The 19,339-nt window shown below is 48.4% G+C and overlaps 1 protein-coding gene across 1 annotated transcript in view; it reads left to right on the forward strand.

Moving 5' to 3' along the window:
- Positions 1-19,339, forward strand: part of KCNH4 (potassium voltage-gated channel subfamily H member 4) — a 50,680-nt gene that overhangs the window by 10,883 nt on the left and 20,458 nt on the right. The window contains exons 2-6 of the mRNA XM_033169903.1: positions 2,182-2,415; positions 7,156-7,287; positions 10,146-10,273; positions 14,560-14,803; positions 17,898-18,055. Coding sequence (XP_033025794.1) covers positions 2,182-2,415; positions 7,156-7,287; positions 10,146-10,273; positions 14,560-14,803; positions 17,898-18,055 — 896 coding nt within the window. The remainder of the gene's footprint in view (positions 1-2,181; positions 2,416-7,155; positions 7,288-10,145; positions 10,274-14,559; positions 14,804-17,897; positions 18,056-19,339) is intronic.

Raw genomic sequence — 19,339 nt, forward strand, 5'->3', positions numbered from 1 at the left:
GACAAGGAGTTCCTTCCACTTGGTCGGTGGCATAACAACAACAGCCCTGATTCTCACCTTGCAACAGGGAAACACAAAGCAAGAGGGTTTTTTTTGCCTTCTGCCTCTGATCTTCCTATGGAAAGAGGCCCACAGTGAAACTACAGGGTTGGGCATCATGTCTAGTGATTTGGCACCTTGTCTAGTGAAGGATAGGCGTGCCTGGCGTGCTCTGGTCCATGGGGTCACGAAGAGTCGGACACGACTGAACGACTGAACAACAACAACTAGTGTTGCAATGGGCTTTGACGGGTGTTCACAGGTTAGCTTGTACCTGTGTACAAGTTGTCTCTACCTTCATGAGGAAGAAGGCTTGTTTGCAAGTTGTACTGAACACAGGCACAAACTGCCTGTGCACTTGTGCAGGTGTTTGTGGGAAAGTAGGGTGCCTGCTTTGTATAGCTCTGCTATTGGGTACACAGGCGGTACATGCATTGAACATTGAACACTGTTATGTGACTAACTGTATGAGCATATAGCTCAGCTATTTGTGTACCCATATACAGTGGTACCTCGGGTTAAGAACTTAATTCGTTCCAGAGGTCTGTTCTTAACCTGAAACTGTTCTTAACTAGAGGCGTGCTTTCGCTAATGGGGCCTCCCGCTGCCGCCACGCCATCGGCCGCGATTTCCATTCTCATCCTGGGGCAAAGTTCGCAACCCAAGGTACTACTTCCGGGTTAGCAGAGTTTGTAACCCGAAGTGTTTGTAACCCGAGGTACCACTGTACTCAGTTTGTACGCCGAATGTAATGTGTGAACACACCTAAAGTCCGAAGGCAGTGCTTATCTTATTTTTAGAAAGAGAAGTCATGTATGGGAGCCCTGACATGTGCCCTGGAGAGATGTTCAGCTCTTTAATACTAACGTTGTGGGAAGCGGGTTGCAGTGGCTCAAAGGCACTTTTCTCAATTATGTAATATTACTTCATATTGACTTGAGGACAGGCAATCATTCTTTAAAAGCTTGACAGTGGTTTGAAAGAGACTTCACTCTGTATGTGTGTACCAGGAATGGGGAAAATGTGGCCCTCCATATATTGTCAGGCTGTAATTCCTATCAGCCCCAACCGACATGGCCAACAGCCAGAGATGATAGGAGTTGTAGTCCAAAACAACACCTGGAGGACCACAAGTTCTCCACCCTGTGTGTGTGCGTGTGTGTGTGCGTGCGCTCTCTCTCTCTCTCTCTCTCTCTCTCTCTCTCTCTCTCCTTTGATGGAACTGTCTCTTCTGCTCAGTCAGACAGCTTTTTCAGGCTTTGAAAAAGTACAAAAACCTGACAAGCCTAGAGCAGGGTTTCCCAAACTTGGGTCTCCAGCTTTTTTGGGGGGACTACAGTTCCCATCATCCCTGACCACTGGTCCTGCTAGCTAGGGATGATGGGAGTTGTAGTCCAAGAACAGCTGGAAACCCAAGTTTGGGAAGCCCACCTAAAGGCAAAAGTGGGAGAAGCATAGATTCCATAAGCAGGAATCTCAAAGTTACCTTCAACCACCAAGGAATAAAAAGCCTATTGTCTGCCTCCAGCTTCTGTTACTTGAAAGAAGAGGCTTGGCCAATGATGGGGTGCTCAAGGGGCTTGCTCAAAGGAAGAGAGCTGGGCTGCAGAATCAACAACATCTGCATGAATTCTTTGTCCTGGTTATACCACTGAAGGAGGCATTCCCTAAATCGGGCTTGGCCCAGACCGTTCAGGCCAGCCTTCACCCAGCTGGTGTCTTCCAGTTGGACTAAATCTCCCATCGACTCCCGTCAACATGATTGCCTGGTTGGTGGGAGCTGTAGCCCACCAGCTGGAGAGCACCAGCTTGACAGAAATCTGGAGGAGAGGGCTGTCAAGGGTTACTAGCCATGATGGCTATGCTCTGCTTCCACAGCACAAAGGAAGCAATGCTTCTGAAAACCAGTTGCTGGGAACCAACAGAGAGGAGAGTGCTCTTGTGTTTGAATCCTGCTTGCAGGCTTCCCATGGGCATCTGGTTGACTGCTGTGAGAAAAGGATGCTGGGCTAGCTGGGCCGCTGGCCTGACCCAGCAGGCTCTTCTTAAGGCTGTGAAATCAGCACCCAAATTCCTTCTCCCCTGCCCACCTGCCAATGCTGGCGTAACAACTCAAGGTCTCCCTTCTCCACCCACTCACAGATAGCAACTTCCTGCTGGCCAACGCTCAGGTGCATCGCGGCTTCCCCATCGTCTACTGCTCTGACGGATTCTGTGACCTTACTGGCTTTGCCCGGACAGAAGTCATGCAGAAGAACTGCAGCTGCCGCTTCCTCTACGGCAGCGAGACCTGCGAAGCCGTCCTGCAGCGCATCGAGAAAGTGCTGGAGGGGAAGCAGGAGTACCAGGCTGAAGTCTGCTTTTACAAGAAGAGTGGTGAGTTTGGGGGAGCCCCCTGGGGGGATTCCCTTCCCCTCCGGGCACTGCAGGCTGTTTGTATGCTGCTGGGCCTAATTCAAGGTGCTAACTTTAACATATTAGCAGCTTGGGAGATAGTCATTTGCTGGAGCACCTCTATCCATGTGAGCCAGCTTGGATCTGGAGATTGGCCAGCAACTGGGATGTGGGAAGCTTGCTTACAGCCCTGTGGATGAATGGAAGTGACTCCACAGGGACATGGAGCAGGACCCCAGTTAGGGACCTCCTCCCTGCTTTTCACCCTCCTGGAGTGTTTTTGCCTGGCTGCAATGCGTGCCCTGGGGCTCTGACTGTGCATCTACCTTGCCTGGTTAGAGGATAGAGAGGGTTGTGTGAGTGTGAAGAAACTAGAAGCCTGCTGTGCAAAGGAAAAAATTACTTTACTGCTCCGCTGTCAGAAGCTGAAGAGGAAGAGTCTGTGGCAGTGAGCAGTCCAGAATCAGAGGCTGGAGAGGAGCAGGGCCAAGAGGTAGCGATGAGTCAGGCTGGTAAAGAAACTAGAGGGTCTCTCCCTCCTGCTGCAACCAGCTTATCTCCCTCCTGGTTTCCCAGGACCAGAAGAGGTATGAAGAAGGAGGAGCAGAGACAGGCATGATGACTTAGTCTCATATTGCTTGGAAAGGACCCAGGGGAGGAAGACTCTTAGGGAACTGTGGTTATGGGGGCGGGGACTTCAGTCCCCACAACTGCTTTATTGGGGCAAGATCTACTTGGAAGAGTTGCTGTGCTCACTAGGCCTGGCCTCCTGAGTTGCTTGTTTCTTTGAATACAGTGGTACCTTGGTTCTCAAATGCCTTGGTTCTCAAATGCCGATAACCCGAAAGTAAGTGTTCTGGTTTCCGAATGTTTTTCCGAAGCCGAACGTCCGCTGCGGCTGTTGGCTATTGTTTCCGGGGCACCTGTACCAATCAGAAGCTGTGCCTTGGTTTTCAAACATTTCAGAAGTCAAATGAACTTCTGGAATGGATTACCATAAGTTTGGCGCTTTTGTTTTTGCTATTTATTATGCGTTTTTGTTTTTGAGGCTTTTTCGGTTAATTTGTTTTTGTGACTGTGTGGAACCCAGTTTAGCTACTGATTGATTGTGTCACTGCGGAAATGGATCAAAGCCCCCCATCCAAGCAATAACTATCATCAGTGCAAATAAGAAAAAATAATAATTTTAATTTTTATAATCTACAATAGCCAGTGTGGTGTAGTGGTTCAGAGCGGTAGACTCGTAATCTGGGGAACCGGGTTCGCGTCTCCGCTCCTCCACATGCAGCTGCTGGGTGACCTTGGGCTAGTCACACTTCTCTGAAGTCTCTCAGCCCCACTCACCTCACAGAGTGTTTGTTGTGGGGGAGGAAGGGAAAGGAGAATGTTAGCCGCTTTGAGACTCCTTAGGGTAGTGAAAAGCGGGATATCAAATCCAAACTCCTCCTCCTCCTCCTCCTCCTCCTCTTCTTCTTCTTCATTTTATAGTACAGTACATTGATTATTGCTTTCATTTTATATATCAATGGTCTTGTTAGATAGTAAAATTCATGTTCAATTGCTGTTTTAGGGGTTGTTTTTAAAAGTCTGGAACGGATTAATCCGTTTTGCATTACTTTCTATGGGAAAGCATGCCTTGGTTTTGGAATGCTTTGGTTTTGGAACAGACTTCTGGAACGGATTAAGTTTGAGAACCAAGGTACCACTGTAAAGAGCTAAGTGCACTGACGCTGTGTGAGGCATTGCCGACCTGTTCCTGACAACTGCTCCTGGCATCAGCTCTCTGGCCCTGCCCATCACTGGCATGTGGAAGGTTGTCCAAAAGGAAATGTGGCCCCTGGTGTGAAAATTGCTCCCCGCCCTAGAGGCATGGGCTGCTTGGACACTGTCAGGATTTTGCTTTGTGGTTAGGACACTTCACATCCTGAACCATTGGTGACTCTGCTGAGGTTGCATCAGTGCTGGTCCTTTTTTTTATAGTGCTTGGTTGACGGCAATTGTTTTTTGTTGTTGTTGTTGTTTTTAATTGCTGTGCCCATAATGTCTTGGGCCAGCCCTGGTCAGGCTTAAAAGAGTCTGAAATCTAAAAAAAAGCCAGAGTTGGGCTAAGCACAATTTAAGCTCAGGGGCTGAGGATTGCTGGGTATCACTGGTGGGGAAGAGTGCCGCTGCATTCAGATCCTACACACCGGCTTCCCATAGGCAGGCTGCTGGACTAGCTGGGTTTTTCTAAGGTTGTTAATTTATTCTTAGAATAGGCTGGCTTGTGTCATTTATACACATTGTAGAATTTGGGTTTCTTCGGTACACACTGATGAAGTGTTGTTGGCACATAGCAGACAATGCTAGGGTCCTGGGTTCTCTGGAGAGCCCAAGGGAAATAATGTGTCCAGAGAAACACTCGCTTCCTCAGTGAGGGGCGGATGTCTCATATCTCCAGAGTTCCACTGGCATTCCTCCCCCCCCCCCCGGACATGGTTTAAGATGCTGGGCTGTTGTTGTTTTTAAGCAACAAACCCCTTAACACAGGTGCTGCCCGTCCTGTTTCAGCGACCGAAGCGAAATGGGAAGGTTCTGCCCAGCTGCCATAGCCTTGTTTACCGGGGTTGTATGGCTGCTGCGGCAGCGGCTTCTGGTTTCCAGCGAGATCTTGTGGAACTCTCATGAGATCTTGCTGGAAGCCACTGCCACTTCTTCAATGGCGGTGCCAGCAGGGGGTTGAGGGGGCACCCGTGGCAGCTCCAGGGAAGTGGCTTCTGGGTAGATGTGGCAAGAGCCTCACAAGATATCATGAGAGCTCTGCGAGATCTTGCCAGGACCCGGAACCCACCGCCATAGCTTCTTCTCCTGTGGCGCTGGCAGCAGGCGATCTGTTGGGAGTCAGATCTTCCACCGTCGTGGATCTTGCCGCTGAAGCAGACTGCTTCATATTGCCTGGTTGAAACAGCTTGAGCTTGGCAAACTTCTGAAACTACCTCCACAATTAGCTCTTCCAAATCTTTCAGGTGCGAAGAGTGTGGTGCTTGTTCTAGATGCTACATTTGGAGTGCGTGGGGATACGGAGAGACAGAGTTGTTTTTTCATGAGCCCTTTTCTCTCCCTAAACCTGGGTTCTGTGAGGTTGTCAGCTGCCCGCCACCAGATAATAAATAACAGCTTTCTCAGCTGCTGAAGGCTAGAGGCTAGGCCATCACGTAACCTATCACTTGCAGTGTTATGGCTAGACGTCAAATACCAATGGACAAATAGCAGCGTACAAGAACCGTACCTCCATTCTAGAAAAGATGTGAGTCGCACTCACAAGGAAATATTAATATTACTATCACGTTTTACCTATATTTACTTAAGCAAATAAGGCTTAGCTGCTGCTGCATTTTAAAAAACAAACAACGGTCCTCCTAAAATAGCCCAAACAGAAGAAAAGAGAGGTCATTCTCAAGCAGCTGCCAAAGGATGTATTTATAAAAATTAATCATCCAGCACATTTCAACAAATGTCCTCATGAGAGGAATATCAAAAAGTAAAACCAGTGGTAAGAACCATATCACCAGGCTAGAAAAATATCTGAATAGTGCTGATGAAATGGCTATTATTAGAAGTTTCTAGTTTTATCCCTCTTGCACTCTGATGGTTTCTTGTACAAATGCTATTCTAATCTGCTAGAATGGTGCTGCTGTTTTTACGCTGGTCGTACAGCTTTTTGCCTATTGATATTTACTGTCACTTCTTGGAAGCATTTGTTCAGATGTGTTGTGCCGTTCACTGATTCTCTTTCAACATCAGCTTGAGACTTGAGTGTTAACTTTTAAAAGCTGCTACTGCACCATATAGTCCATGGGTAGGCAAACTAAACCCTGGGGGCTGGATCCAGCCCAATTGCCTCCTAAATCCGGCCCGCGGACGGTCCAGGGATCAGCTTGTTTTTACATGAGTAGAATGTGTGCTTTTATTTAAAATGCATCTCTGGGTTATTTGTGGGGCATAGAAATTTGTTCATTATTTTTTTCCCAAAATATAGTCTGGCCCCCCACAAGGTCTGAGGGACAGTGGACTGGCCCCCTGCTGAAAAAGTTTCCCTCTCAAGTCCAGGCACCAGATATGCGATTGCTACACCTTCCTCCTCAACCTCATTTGGATCAGATCATAGCAGCTGTGATCAAGCCAATACGAGGGCATTTCTATAGGGTTGGTGTCCTTTTTTTGTTTTAGAAAGCGCCTTTGAGCATGTGCAAAGTATCTTCCTGCGCCCACTGCCAAGAAAGATACAATTCATTCCCCCTCCTCCCCCCCCCAAAAAAACTTGGACAGAGTGCCTTTGAGCATGTGCAGGCTGCTTTTTCCTTGTAAGAAGAAGCATCCAAAACGTAGAGCCATTCTAAGCTGATCACGGGCAGTTTAAGCATGAAGGCACATTTGAAGGAAACCACCAGGAAGAAATTCATAGAACCGTAGAGTTGGAAGGGTCCCTGCAATGCCAGAATCTGTAGCTGTCCCATACGGGGATCGAACCTGCAACCTTGGCATTATCAACACCACACTCTAACCAACTGAGCTATCCAGGCGAAATTCCCTGGGGTTGATTCTGGTTGAAGCTGCCAAAGCTTCAGATACTCCTGAGGAAGCAAGGGAGGCGTTTGTGGGGGCTGCAGATGAGCGTGGCAGGGGCTGCTGCTCCTCGCTGCAGATGGTGATGCTGCTCTTTCCCTTTTCTCCCTGGTGCAGGAACAGCCTTCTGGTGCCTGCTGGACATCGTACCTATCAAGAACGAGAAAGGCGAGGTGGTCCTTTTTCTCTTCTCCTTCAAGGACATCACCGAGAGCCATGGAAAGAGCCAGTCGAGTGAAAAGAAGGAGGGTGAGGCCTCGGTGGGGGAGGCAGGCGGGGCTCCGGAAACAGGGTCACGAGACCCAGGATAGAGCATATGGGTGGGGTGGCAGTGCTCCTTGGCGGAAGAACACACCGAGCGAGGGGTACGCCTTAAGAGAGCAGCTGTTGGCTCCAAGCTGGTTTGGGCATCTCCTTCCCCACTCTGCAAGGCTTCGTCTGCGATGTGTGAGTGCATCTCTTTCTCTCAAAGGGAAAGGCATAGTCTATGCCTGCACCAGGAGATGCCCACCCCCTTTCAGCAAGAACCTGCAGCCTTCCCAGTATTGTTGGAACTCCAGCTGCCAGCAGTCTAGCTGCATGGCCCTTGGTGATGGGTGATGGGAGCTGCAGTCTCCGTCCTCGTTCCAGGTTCTGCCTCCGCTTTGAGAGGCAACTGTCGCTGGGAATCGCAAGTGGGGAAAGAGTTGCTGTTGCAGTCAGGGTCCCCCCAGGCATCCGGCTGGCCATTGCTCAAACTGCTGCCGGAAAGACTTCCCATGAATGGGAGTAGGGAGAGCCAGTGTGGTGTAGTGGTTAAGAGCAGTGGACTCGTAATCTGGTGAACCGGGTTCGATTCCCCTCTCCTCCACATGCAGCTGCTGGGTGACCTTGGGCTAGTCACACTTCTCTGAAGTCTCTCAGCCTCGCTCATGTTTGTTGTGGGGGAGGAAGGGAAAGGAGATGGTTAGCCGCTTTGAGACTCCTTGGGGTAGTGATAAAGCAGGGTATCAAATCCAAACTCTTCTTTTGGAAGGCTGCTTGAGGTTCCTGTGAGGTTTTCCTTCATCACTGTCGGACTGAAAGCAAGCTGTAGAAGCGTTTGTTTGGATTAGCTGAGGAAGACAACCATGGGGTTAGAAGAGCAGCTGTTCTTAGATTAAGGTCACCACTATCCTTACATCCAGAGATGTTCCATCACTACAGAACAGGGCGGGTAATTCTTTGACCGAAATAGCTTCGGGAAAGATTTTTTTTTTTATAATTATTATCATTCTATTTAGACCATTTCAGTACTGCTTAATATGAAAACGTATTTCCAAGCAATGTGCGGAAACAACAATGAATTTAGAAAAAGGACACGATAAAATCATCCATACTGGTGTCAGTTCCTTCTTCTTGTAAACGCACCTCCCTGTACAACAACTTTCGACCTCCACTCTCAGCCAGAGCCCAAACAAACTCACAGGTCACATGCACCCTCCCCCCAAATAAAAGAAATCTCACAGTGAAGAGGGTGTTCCTGGAACGTTCTCTTATCACTCTAGGCTTGATGGAGCTTCTTCAGGTTACCCATATCTGCATCCTATTCAGGTGCATCCACACACCTGGTTCCAGGCTACAGAAGGCTTGGTGAGCTTCCCAGGAGGGGGGGCAAGGGATGACAAACAGGGCACCCCTCCATTCGCAGGCCTTTGTCTGGCCTCTCCGCACCTCTCCTCTTCCACCTGCTTTACTGTGTCATCATGACAGGGCTCTGTGTCCCAACAGAATGAGCTGATATCACATGTTGACTCACTGCTTGTTGCATCTAGCATGTTGCAGGGTATAGGAATATGATAGGAATAGGAAAAATTTTATTGGCCAAGTACCAACATACTTGGAATTTTGCTTTGGCTACATTGCAGTATAAACGTACCTTATACAACACGATTCCACTCACAATACAATAACACTGCAAAGGAACCCTACCCATAACTGCCTCCCCTTCCGCTACATAACTACGAATATAACAATTTAATGGCGCAAAGGAAGAAACTGTTCCTGTGCCTAGCCATTTTTGTATATAAAGCCCTGTAGCGACATCCAGATGGAAGTAAATCAAACAGATGATTTACTTCATCTGTATTCAGAGTGATGTAATTAGACTTTCTGTCATTAACAGCCTGTTGGACGGAATCAACCCCAGTGCTGTCAAGTATCCCGTTTTCCCCGGGATTCTCCCTTATTTCAAGCAGTTTCCCGCTGCTCTCCCTTATTTTTAATTTCCCTTAAATTTCCCGTTTTTAATGGAAGCAGCTCCTCCCCTGCTGGCCAGGGACTGGGTGGGAAGACCTCGCCTACTTGGAGAGAAAAGCCTCAGCCCTCAAAGCAAGTGGGAGCCGTTTCCCGTGCTTACAGGGGGGTGTATTCCTCCCCCTGCATCAGCCCCTATCTGCTGCCGCCGAGCCCCTCAGCCGGCCAATAGGGTTAGCTGGCGGGCGGAGCCTGGCTGCCTTTGAGCAGCTGCTGCTTCCTGTCCTGTTTTGATGGGATCAGACAAGAAGACGATGGGGCTCCATTGCGTGGAGCACATGGCTGCCCTCCTCTTTGCTCCGCTCTGAGCCTGAGCCCGCTTGGAGTTTACATTGCTGCTCCACCCACTTTTGCTTCTGGCTCCGCCTGCCACTGACATGTGACTGTCCCCGGGATAGGTGAGACTACTGATCCCTTATTTTCAAATCTGAAACTTGACAGCTTTGATCAACCCACAAGGTTCCATCTAGCTCTTTTCCTATGGTTAGAGACCTGCAGCCAACCTAGCACTTTGCTTTCAAAACTGCCTTGTTTATGAGTACCCTATAGCTGACAGGTTTGTCAACACTCCACAGAATCACATCCATGGCTAGCAGAGTTTGCCCCAAAGAGGCAACTAACTGCCACTTTTGGTTTTTTCCCCCCCAACCACACATATGATTCTGAGGTCAGCATTTTAGGTTGGAGGTACGGAGCCTGAGAAGCAGGAACAGGAAGGAAAGCCAAGAGGGATGGATACAGCACGGCAATGTCAGAATCCACATAAAACAAGGTGTTCCCCTCTAAGATCAGAATTTTGAGCCTGACCCGTCCCACTCTTTCTCTTCTTCCAGAAAAGCACCGCTGTAAGAAGGCAGGGAGCTCCCATCTGCGGGCAGCCAGGAAACAAGGCCGCACAGCCTTGCACCACCTTGCCAGCCAATTCACCAAGAAGGAGCGGACAGAGATGAAGATCAACAGTGTAAAGATGATTTGCTTGTTCTGCCCTTTGAGGAGGGGGTTGTGGTGGCTGGTTGATCCTTGTGACCCTAACTATGCAACTGTCTGCATACTGGCAGGCGTACACCTCTGTCCCTGCTCTCCACAAACAGCTTGTTCTGAGAGGTCATTGTTCCGTTCTGAATGAGGGACCTTTTAAGGATGGGTGTGCACGGAAAAGACTGGGGCCACAACGCCATACATTTAAAGCACTATGTTGCCGCGGCTTCCCCCAGAGTATTATGGGAGCTGTAGTTTGCTAAAGGAGCTGAGAGTTTCTTAGGAGACTCCCTAATTCTCCTCACGGGGCAACCTTTCCCAGTGTTCTCTGTGAAGATGGACTGACTGCTAAACTATGGTACTCTGAAAATTGTTAACTCTGGGAAGGGAATAGCTTCCCCCCCCCTCCATGTTCTCCTCAGAACAACCCTTTGAGGTAGGTTAGGCTGAGAGGCAGTGCCTGGCCCAAGGTCATCCAGTGAGCTTCATGGCTGAGTGGGAATTTGAACTCTGGTCTCCCAGGCCCTAGTCTGACACTCTAACCTCTACACCATGGTGTACTCTATAGTGCAAGGCTGCCCCTCCAGGCGGCAATGCTGCAGTTGCATTGATGAAGCATTGCACAATAGTCGCTGTTATTATTGTGTCGATTGCAATAGTGCACTCTCACGAAAAACGGCATTCCGGAGGGGCCCTTAGAGGCTTAAAAAAAAAATTCTGTGGATTAACTGATGGTGTTGTGGGGTCATTCACATGCTCTCTCTTAGCAGAGAAAAAAAACCCCAGAGATGTGCAGCCCACAGATATGATTTTGGGCAGCCGCCAGTGGCTTGCAGTGTTAATAGCATTAAGCCCATCACTTTGAAGGCCATTAATGCCACGGCCTTTGCTGAGGGTCACCCTGCGAGGCAGCTCTGCGATTTCTCCCAGCAGTGAGTGCAACCCAACAGGCACGTGTCCTCAAGACCGAGAGGAGCAAAGAGTAGCCCAGGCAGAGCAAAACGAGGCAAGGACTGCCCACCGCCTGATTTGGGGCCTTGTGGAGTTTTGTTAGAGATTCCAACTAAACATCAGGAAGAACTTCCTGGCAGTAAGAGCTGTTCCACAGTGGAACAGACTCCCATGATTGGGGGTGGACTCTCCTTCCATGGAGGTTTTTAAGCAGAGGTTGGATGGCCACCTGCCATGGATGCTTTAGCTGAGATTCCTGTATTGCAGGGGGTTGGACTAGATGGCCCTTGAGGTCCCTTCCAACTCTATGGTTGTATGGTAATGCAAGAGGCGTAGAGTTCAAGGACACTTTCTAGCCAGTTTAAAGCACCTGGGGGGAGTGAATTAAGGGCAGTGAGAGGGGTGTGGTCTGGAGAGAGTTTCAAGCACCAGATAGAGAGGCTGGAAGGGCCCCTGAGTCTGAGGTTACTCACCCTGGATTTAAGTGTGTGGTATTGCATCATAATAGAAATATGCAGGGACTCAGATCTATCAGGAAGTCTATAAACCCAGGAGCTGGATTGGCTGCAGCAGAGGTGGGGCTGGGCTGGGGACCAAATGAGTTCCTCCATGCCTCTCTCTAAGGCCCTTGCGACTCTCCTCAGGCCACACCCCCTCACCTGCATTGCTTCATGCCCTCCTTGAGTGTTCTTGCCTGGCTGGAATATGTCCTTGAATTCTGATAGTGCATAATGTTTTCCTGGATGAAGGGGTGTGTGTGTGTGTGTGTGTAGAAACTATCCTACTTAGGTAGAATATACACACATATTAAAAAAAAAAACATTGTGTAAATGCTTTTTTAAAAAAAGTTTTGAAAAATATATATTGAATTTGCCATAGCTCACCATCGCCATCTAGTGCCACATTTGTATAATGCACCTTACAACACACTTAAAATGTTTTATTTGCAGCTGTATAGCTGAGTGCTTAACAAAGGTAAAATTAAATTGCTTCATCCATTTTTGCCTATGTCACCAGCCACTACTGCCATCCAAGCTATTTCTGTACCATAGCAGTTGGGTAATCTGCGGCCCTCCAAATATTGTTGGAGTCCCAACTTCCGCCGCCCCACCCCCCCGTCAGCATGGCCAATGACCGGGGATGATGTGAGCTGTAGTCACCTAGCAACCCCTGGAAGGCCACAGTTTCCTCACCCCTGAGACGACGAGAAAGAGCTCTAGGCATGCTCAGAGATGCTCTGTTCTGCAGTGTAAAACCACGAGGTCTAGCACAAAGTCTTGTTAGGGTGAAGGGTAACAGGTGGGACCCGATCTTGAGACTCAACATAGATTCCTTGTTTCCTAGCAGGGAGAGAGTGAGTGTGAACCCACATCTCGTAGGGTCACTTACTTGGTTGACCAAGGGCTAAGGTTGGGTCTGATGTCTTTATTGCTGGGTTGCAAAAGGCAAAGAGAGAATTGGCTTGTTTTATTACTGCTGCTCTTGGTGCTGCCTAACCCATTGTTACACTGGGGAGCAGTAAGGCAGTTCTACATAAGGTTTTGCACACACCTTACATTTAAAGCACATTCTTACCACCAGTTTATCCCCCAATAGAACTACAGTTCCCAGTATTGGCGGGGGGCATATTTTAAATGTATGGCATCTGCTCAGTCTTAGTCTATTTCAAGACTCTTCCTTTCATTGCATAAGCAGTGCGGGCAATGGTCTTCTGCTTTGGGGAGAGAGGCTTGTTCTGATTTTGAAACCAGTCGTCGGGTTTTTAAGCTCGTTCCTAGATTGTTTATGCGAGAGCTGTTTGCTTGATTTTGCTGTAGGACTTGGTGAAGTTTGTTACCTGTGCATATTGGGGGTGGTTTAGGGTGGGGGTGGGGGTGGGGGGTTGGAAGTAGCTGCAAAAGCCAACCCTATTGTGAGCCCACCCCTTACCAGCCAAGACCTCTGTTCTTTTCCTCTGGTGCTCTTCATGCCTTGACAGCTGTTCCCCGTGCCCCCTCCCGCCAATGACCCAATGCCAGTGCAGATTAAAGGGCTTTGGTCTGTTTGAGGGAAGGAGGGTGGTAGTGGTTGGGGGCTGGCGGTCTGCAGGGGAGACACGGTTGAACAGCAGCCACAGCAGCTGCTCTTGCAAACCATACAATCCAGATACAGGCTGGGTACAAAACAAACCCCTTCCCTGCCATGAGCAAATCCAGAGACTTTACTTAACACAAAGCTGATAATGGTTGCCAAGCCTTGCAGGAGTCTGGCTTCCTATTCCTCATCCACACTTGGGATGGAGTGTGTGTGTGTGTTCTAAGGAGCTTTTTTTCGGGGGTGGGGTGGGAGATATGCCTACAAACCAAGTGATCCCAAAGGGATCGCAGAGGATTATCCCAATGGGTAAAGACAGTGCAAAGTACTGTATAGGGAGAAGGCACAAAGCCCCCTGCCTTCTGATTTCCAGAACTGGCTACTATTTGGAAAACAAAGCAGTAAGAGAAGATAGAATTTTGTACAATACAGTCGTACCTTGGAGGCTGAACAGAATCCGTTCCGGAAGTCTGTTCGACTTCCAAAACATTTGGAAACCCAAGCGAAGCACCGTCGGAGGTTCGGCTTCCAAAGAACGTTAGCAAACCAGAACACTCACTTCCGGGTTTGCGGCGTTCGGGAGCCAAAATGTACGAGTACAAAGGCGTTTGGCATCCAAGGTACGACTGTAGCTTGCAATCTGCACTGCTGGCATTATTTTGGCGTTCCTCAAGGCTTCTCTCTGTCTCTCTGATGCAGTCATAGATCACTGGTGGGTCCTGACCCACAAGCCCCAACTGAGGGTGGGGACCCATCATCATTTTCTTCTTTTGTCTCAAGGTTGTAGGGTTGTTGTTGTTGTTTTAAGAGGGGGAGGAGTTGGGAAGGGAACACACAGAGGAGGAGGAGAAAGACATAGATGGTTGTGAATTTGGTGCTGGTGATAATATGGGTCCCGCATTCCAAGTTGGGATTAAAGGCAGGCCCTGAGTTTCCAAACCACATTCATAGATTCCACCACACCTCCCACAGCTATTTAGCTGATCGGAATTTCCAGGATAGCTAAATGAAGCCTCCACATGCAGAGGCAGTGTATCAGCCATTGTCCAAACCGCAGGGCTCACGGCCTTGATGAGTTGCACTGATTCTGGAGCCCGTGTCCACTACTAGCACACAGCCCCCAAAGAGATGCCTGCAAGGGGAATGCGACCCTTTGGTGATGAAGGTCTTGTCACCACCCCTGTGGCGCCAAGGTCTAAGGTGCAGGGAGCTCAAAAGGGGTTTCTTGTTTCCTTTGCCCTCCAGGACGTCTTTGAGAACAAGCCCTCCGTGCCAGAGTACAAAGTAGCCTCGGTGCAGAAATCGCGCTTCATCCTCCTCCACTACAGTATCTTCAAGGCCCTGTGGGACTGGCTCATCCTCCTGGCCACTTTCTATGTGGCCGTGACCGTTCCGTACAACGTCTGCTTCACTGACACAGAGGATAGCTTGGCGGCCGCCCGCAGCACCATCGTCAGCGACATTGTTGTCGAGATGCTCTTCATCGTTGGTGAGGATTGCAAAGCTGTGCTTTACCCGGGTGCCATTGGGTTGGGGCTGCTGCTTGTGGGCAATAGGGGCGATCTAGCTCGCTGAAACCTGCACAGGGATGTGCAGTGGGTATCAAACAACGCTGCAGTGGAGGTGCCCTTCATTGCAGTCTGTGTTAGCCACACTGCCTTTCTAAGGCAGTGCATACACACCATACATTTAAACACCCCGCCCCGAATCATGGGAACTGTAGTTTGCTACAGGTGCTGGGCATTGTAGATCTGTGAGAGGTGAACTACAGTTCCCAGGATTCTCGGGGGGGGGGTGAATGTAAGATGTGAGCACAGGGCTATACAGTGGTACCTCTGGTTACGAATGGCATCCATTCTGGAGCCCCATTCGTAACCTGTGACGTGCGTAACCTGAACTGACACATCTGCGCATGTGCATGACACGATTCAGCGCTTCTGCGCATGTGCGTGATGTCATTTGGCGCGCATGCGCGAAGCGCCGCGCGTTCCATTATTTCTGGGTTCGGCACGTTCGTAATCCGTGTTGTACACATCCTGAAGCATTCGTAACAAGAGGTACAACTGTACAACAAAGATGAACTTTTCACCGTTGACGGTATTGAGGCTTCAGTGCCAAGCCAGGTTTTTTTTTACTCCTTCTGTACCTGCTTTAACATCCAGCCTGATTAAGAGTTCTGTTGAACACAAAAGCTTGCTTGCAGTTTTCTGACATTTTGGTTGGTCTAAGAAAGGGACTCTGGGAATTTTCTAGATGACAGTTTCGGTTTATTATGATTACGATTATTATCCATAGGTTATATATATTTCTGTCTGAGCCATATGTGATTCTTCCCCTCTCCATTTTACCCACACGGCAACTGTGTGAGGTAGGTTAGGCCTAGAGACAGTGTCTAGCCGAAGGTCTAGCTGAGTGAGGATTTGAACTCTGGTCTCCCATGTTTTGTCCCAGTACCCTAACCACTGCACCACACTTCCATTTGTTCTGTGCCTAGAAAACATGGGTCTGAGCAGTTTTCCACTTGACCTGCACTTTCTAGGCATGTGTCCAAGTGGTTTTGCCCTTGCTTCACTTTTTCCCCAGGGAAAACCACTCTTTAAGTGCTAAATTCCAAATTGCTCTGATTGAACGTCAAAAAGCGGTTTTCCCTTGGGGAAAGCAGCAGAACAAGTGTGGATAAGCCCCGGGCCTCAACTCTTTGCCATGCATGCTAGCATAACATACCTCTTCCTCCATTTAGCTGATTTGGGGGGTTTCACTCTGAGAAAAGCTTATTAATTTGGCATGCAGAGAATGCCCAGATTATGACGTCATTGACGCTGCTGTGAAATGAAGTGCTGGTGTTTTGCCCCAGCTCTACTAAACTACCACCGGTGTCAAAGTTCATGTAACAAATATGATGCAAAATAAAGAAAATGCTTAATTTTCAAGGACCCTCAATTGTTATTAAATTATGCCACGTTTCCTCTTCCGTTTACAACAGTTACAGGGCAGTTACAGTCATGTCTGTTCAGAAGTGATTCCCCACTGAATTAAATGGGGCTCACTCCATTTATAGCCAGGATTGGGAACATGTGGCCTTCCAGATATTGCTGGGCTACAATTCCTATTATTAGTCCTACAGTCATACCTCGGGTTGCGAACGTGATCTGTGCAGGAGGCATGTTCGCAACCCAGTGTTCACAGCCTGAAGCACCGTTTCTGAGCATGCATGTGATGTCATTTTGCATTTCTGCGAGTGCCAAAACCTGGAAGTAACCTGTTCTGGTACTTCCGGGTTCGGCGTGGTCCGCAACCCGAAAACGCGCAACCCGCAGCGTTTGTAATCCAAGGTATGATTGTATAACTATTACTACTACTACTACTATTACTACTATTTCTATACCACCCTTCATCCGAAGATCACAAGGCAGTTTATAAAATAAACAAAAAAGTACATATAATAATAATAATAATAATAATAATAATAATAATAATAATAAATCAGCTGAACAAATGCTCTTGCCTACTAATATCCTTTTTGCAACTTCCAGGTTGTCAAAGAACAGCCCTGACCATTGGTCATGCTGGATGGGGATTCTGAGAACATCCACAAGGAGTTCCCTTCCCTGGGGTGTGGGGTTGCATTAGACTTCCCTTTGAGGTGTTAGATGAGATGCCACATATCTACATGGGTTTAGTGAGTGGGTAGGTCAGGAACAGCAGCCTCCTTACAGCTTTTCATTGGCTCCATATCGGCAGCATAACACAGTAGAATACATTCAGCTATACTGGATACTGATGGGCAGGAAAGGAGAAAATTGGGACTGTGCGACTCTTAGATTTCTACTAATCACACCTGGTACATGCCTGGCTTCCCCCAGTGAATTCTGGGAATCATAGTTCGTGGTGCTACTGCAAATACTGTGTTAGAGATTCTCAGGCACCTTCACAAATCTGCAAGTTTCCAAAGTGACCTGATGGGGAGAGATAGAGGGTGACTCAAAATGGATTTCGACGTGCAGCAGAATTGAAATTCCAACGTTTCCTCAGGTATTATTAATGGTGATTAATAGATGGTGGAGAACTGCTATCCCTCCAGAGGTTGCTAAACTACAACTTCCATCATCCCTTGGTCATTGGGTACTGTAGTTTAGCAGAATCTAGAGGTAGTACACCTGTACTAGATGCTAGGGAGAAGAAACTGTGTAGGACTATCTCCAGCTTCCTTTGGAGGCAGAGCCTGGGGCTGGGTGGCCCTTTCGCTTGATGCAGGACAGGTATGGGGAACCTTTCGCCTGCCAGATGTTCCTAAACTACAACTCTCACCAGCCAGTGGCCAGGGATGATGGGAGTTGTAGTTCAGGAACATCTGGCAGGCAAAAGGTTCCCTACACCTGAACTAGGAAGTGATCTATGTATGCCTTTGCGTTGTTGTTGTTTGTTGTTAAGGTGTGACGTTGTGCTTGCACATTTGATTTGACATAAGGCTTCCACATGTCCCTCTTCATGTGGAAGAAGTGGCCTTGGCACTGCTTGGGTTGGGGGACGTGCCCAGGAGCACACATATAGTTTATGAACCTACTGCCTCTTTTTTCTGATAGACATTATTCTGAACTTTCGCACCACGTATGTCAGCCAGTCGGGCCAAGTGGTCTATGACACCCGTTCGATCTGCCTCCACTATGTGGCAACTTGGTTCTTTGTGGACTTGATTGCAGCCTTGCCCTTTGACCTCCTCTATGCCTTCAACGTCCCTGTGGTGAGTCTGCCTTTAAATCTGCCCCTCTGAATCGGGAAGAGGTGAATGCTGAGAAGGGCCTCAGGCCTTTTCAGCTGGAATTGCTGAGCAGCCTCTTTCTAAAAAGAGATGCCTGCCTGGAGGTGCCACCCTCTGAACTGCCTGATCTGAAGCAGGCCCCTTCTGCTCTTGCAAGGAGGAATGTGCTCATTACAAGAAGTGATTTGCACATGATGAAGCGCCACAGAAATGATAAGCAACTTCGAGAAATACCTCACGCATCATCACCCCTAATGGGTGCAAGGTGACTTGGCTACGAAGTTGTAACAGAAGATAACTTTGCACATCCTCGGGGGGGCACAGTTATTATAACAACAATGGGAAAAAACATAATTTTATAGCACTTTATTATCTCAACAGACCTCACAGTGATTTTATAGGGTAGGTCAGTATTAGTTTCATCACACACACATACACACACACACACACACGCCAGTAGCTGATTTCAGAGTGGCTCCAAATTTTGTTTTTAAATCAACTAAATCAGGGGTGTAGAAGAGCCCGTAGCACTCCACATGTTGTTGCACTGCAGTTCCCATCATTCCTGACCATTGGCCCTGCAGGCTGGGGCTGATGGGAGTTGGAGTCCAGTACCACCTTGAGCGCTACAGGCTCTCCATCCCTGAACTAAATGAAGCCTGTTCTCTCTCTGCCATGCTGCAAGGCTCCTCCTCCTGTAGCTAATCCCATACCCTGTCTCTGCTGCTGCTTGCTATTGGATGCACCTTTATTTCTTAGCCTCGGTTTCCCAGGGGGCTCATTAAGCAGCTTGACGAAGTGTCTCATGCTAACATGAGGCCTTTGACTAATGAGGAAACTTATGCAGTTGCTAGCCAGCCATTGCTTTCTCCTGGCAGCGTGCTAAGCAAATGGAGGTCACTAGGTTTGAACTCCTTGCTTCCTAATTTAATCTTGTCAGATTCCACCTGCTTTTCAAAGTAACAGTGACTTCACCTCAGTCCTGCAACAGTGGGAGTTTGAACCAAGACCTCCAGAGACCTGGCAAACGGCAACTCCTCCATTCTCAGAACTGCAGTAATCGGCTTCTGAAATAAGAATGAACTGCAGAACCCAAGGGTGTGTGCACTCTATATATTTAAAGCACATTTGAATCACATTCTTTCCCTCAAAGAATTCTGGGCACTTTAGTCTACCCTCACAGAGTTACAATTCCCAGAAACCCTTAACAAACTACAATGCCCAGAATTCTTTGAGGGATCAAATATGCTTCGAATGTGCTTTAAA

This window comes from Lacerta agilis, chromosome 14 (assembly GCF_009819535.1).
Source record: "Lacerta agilis isolate rLacAgi1 chromosome 14, rLacAgi1.pri, whole genome shotgun sequence".
Taxonomy (NCBI): domain Eukaryota; kingdom Metazoa; phylum Chordata; class Lepidosauria; order Squamata; family Lacertidae; genus Lacerta; species Lacerta agilis.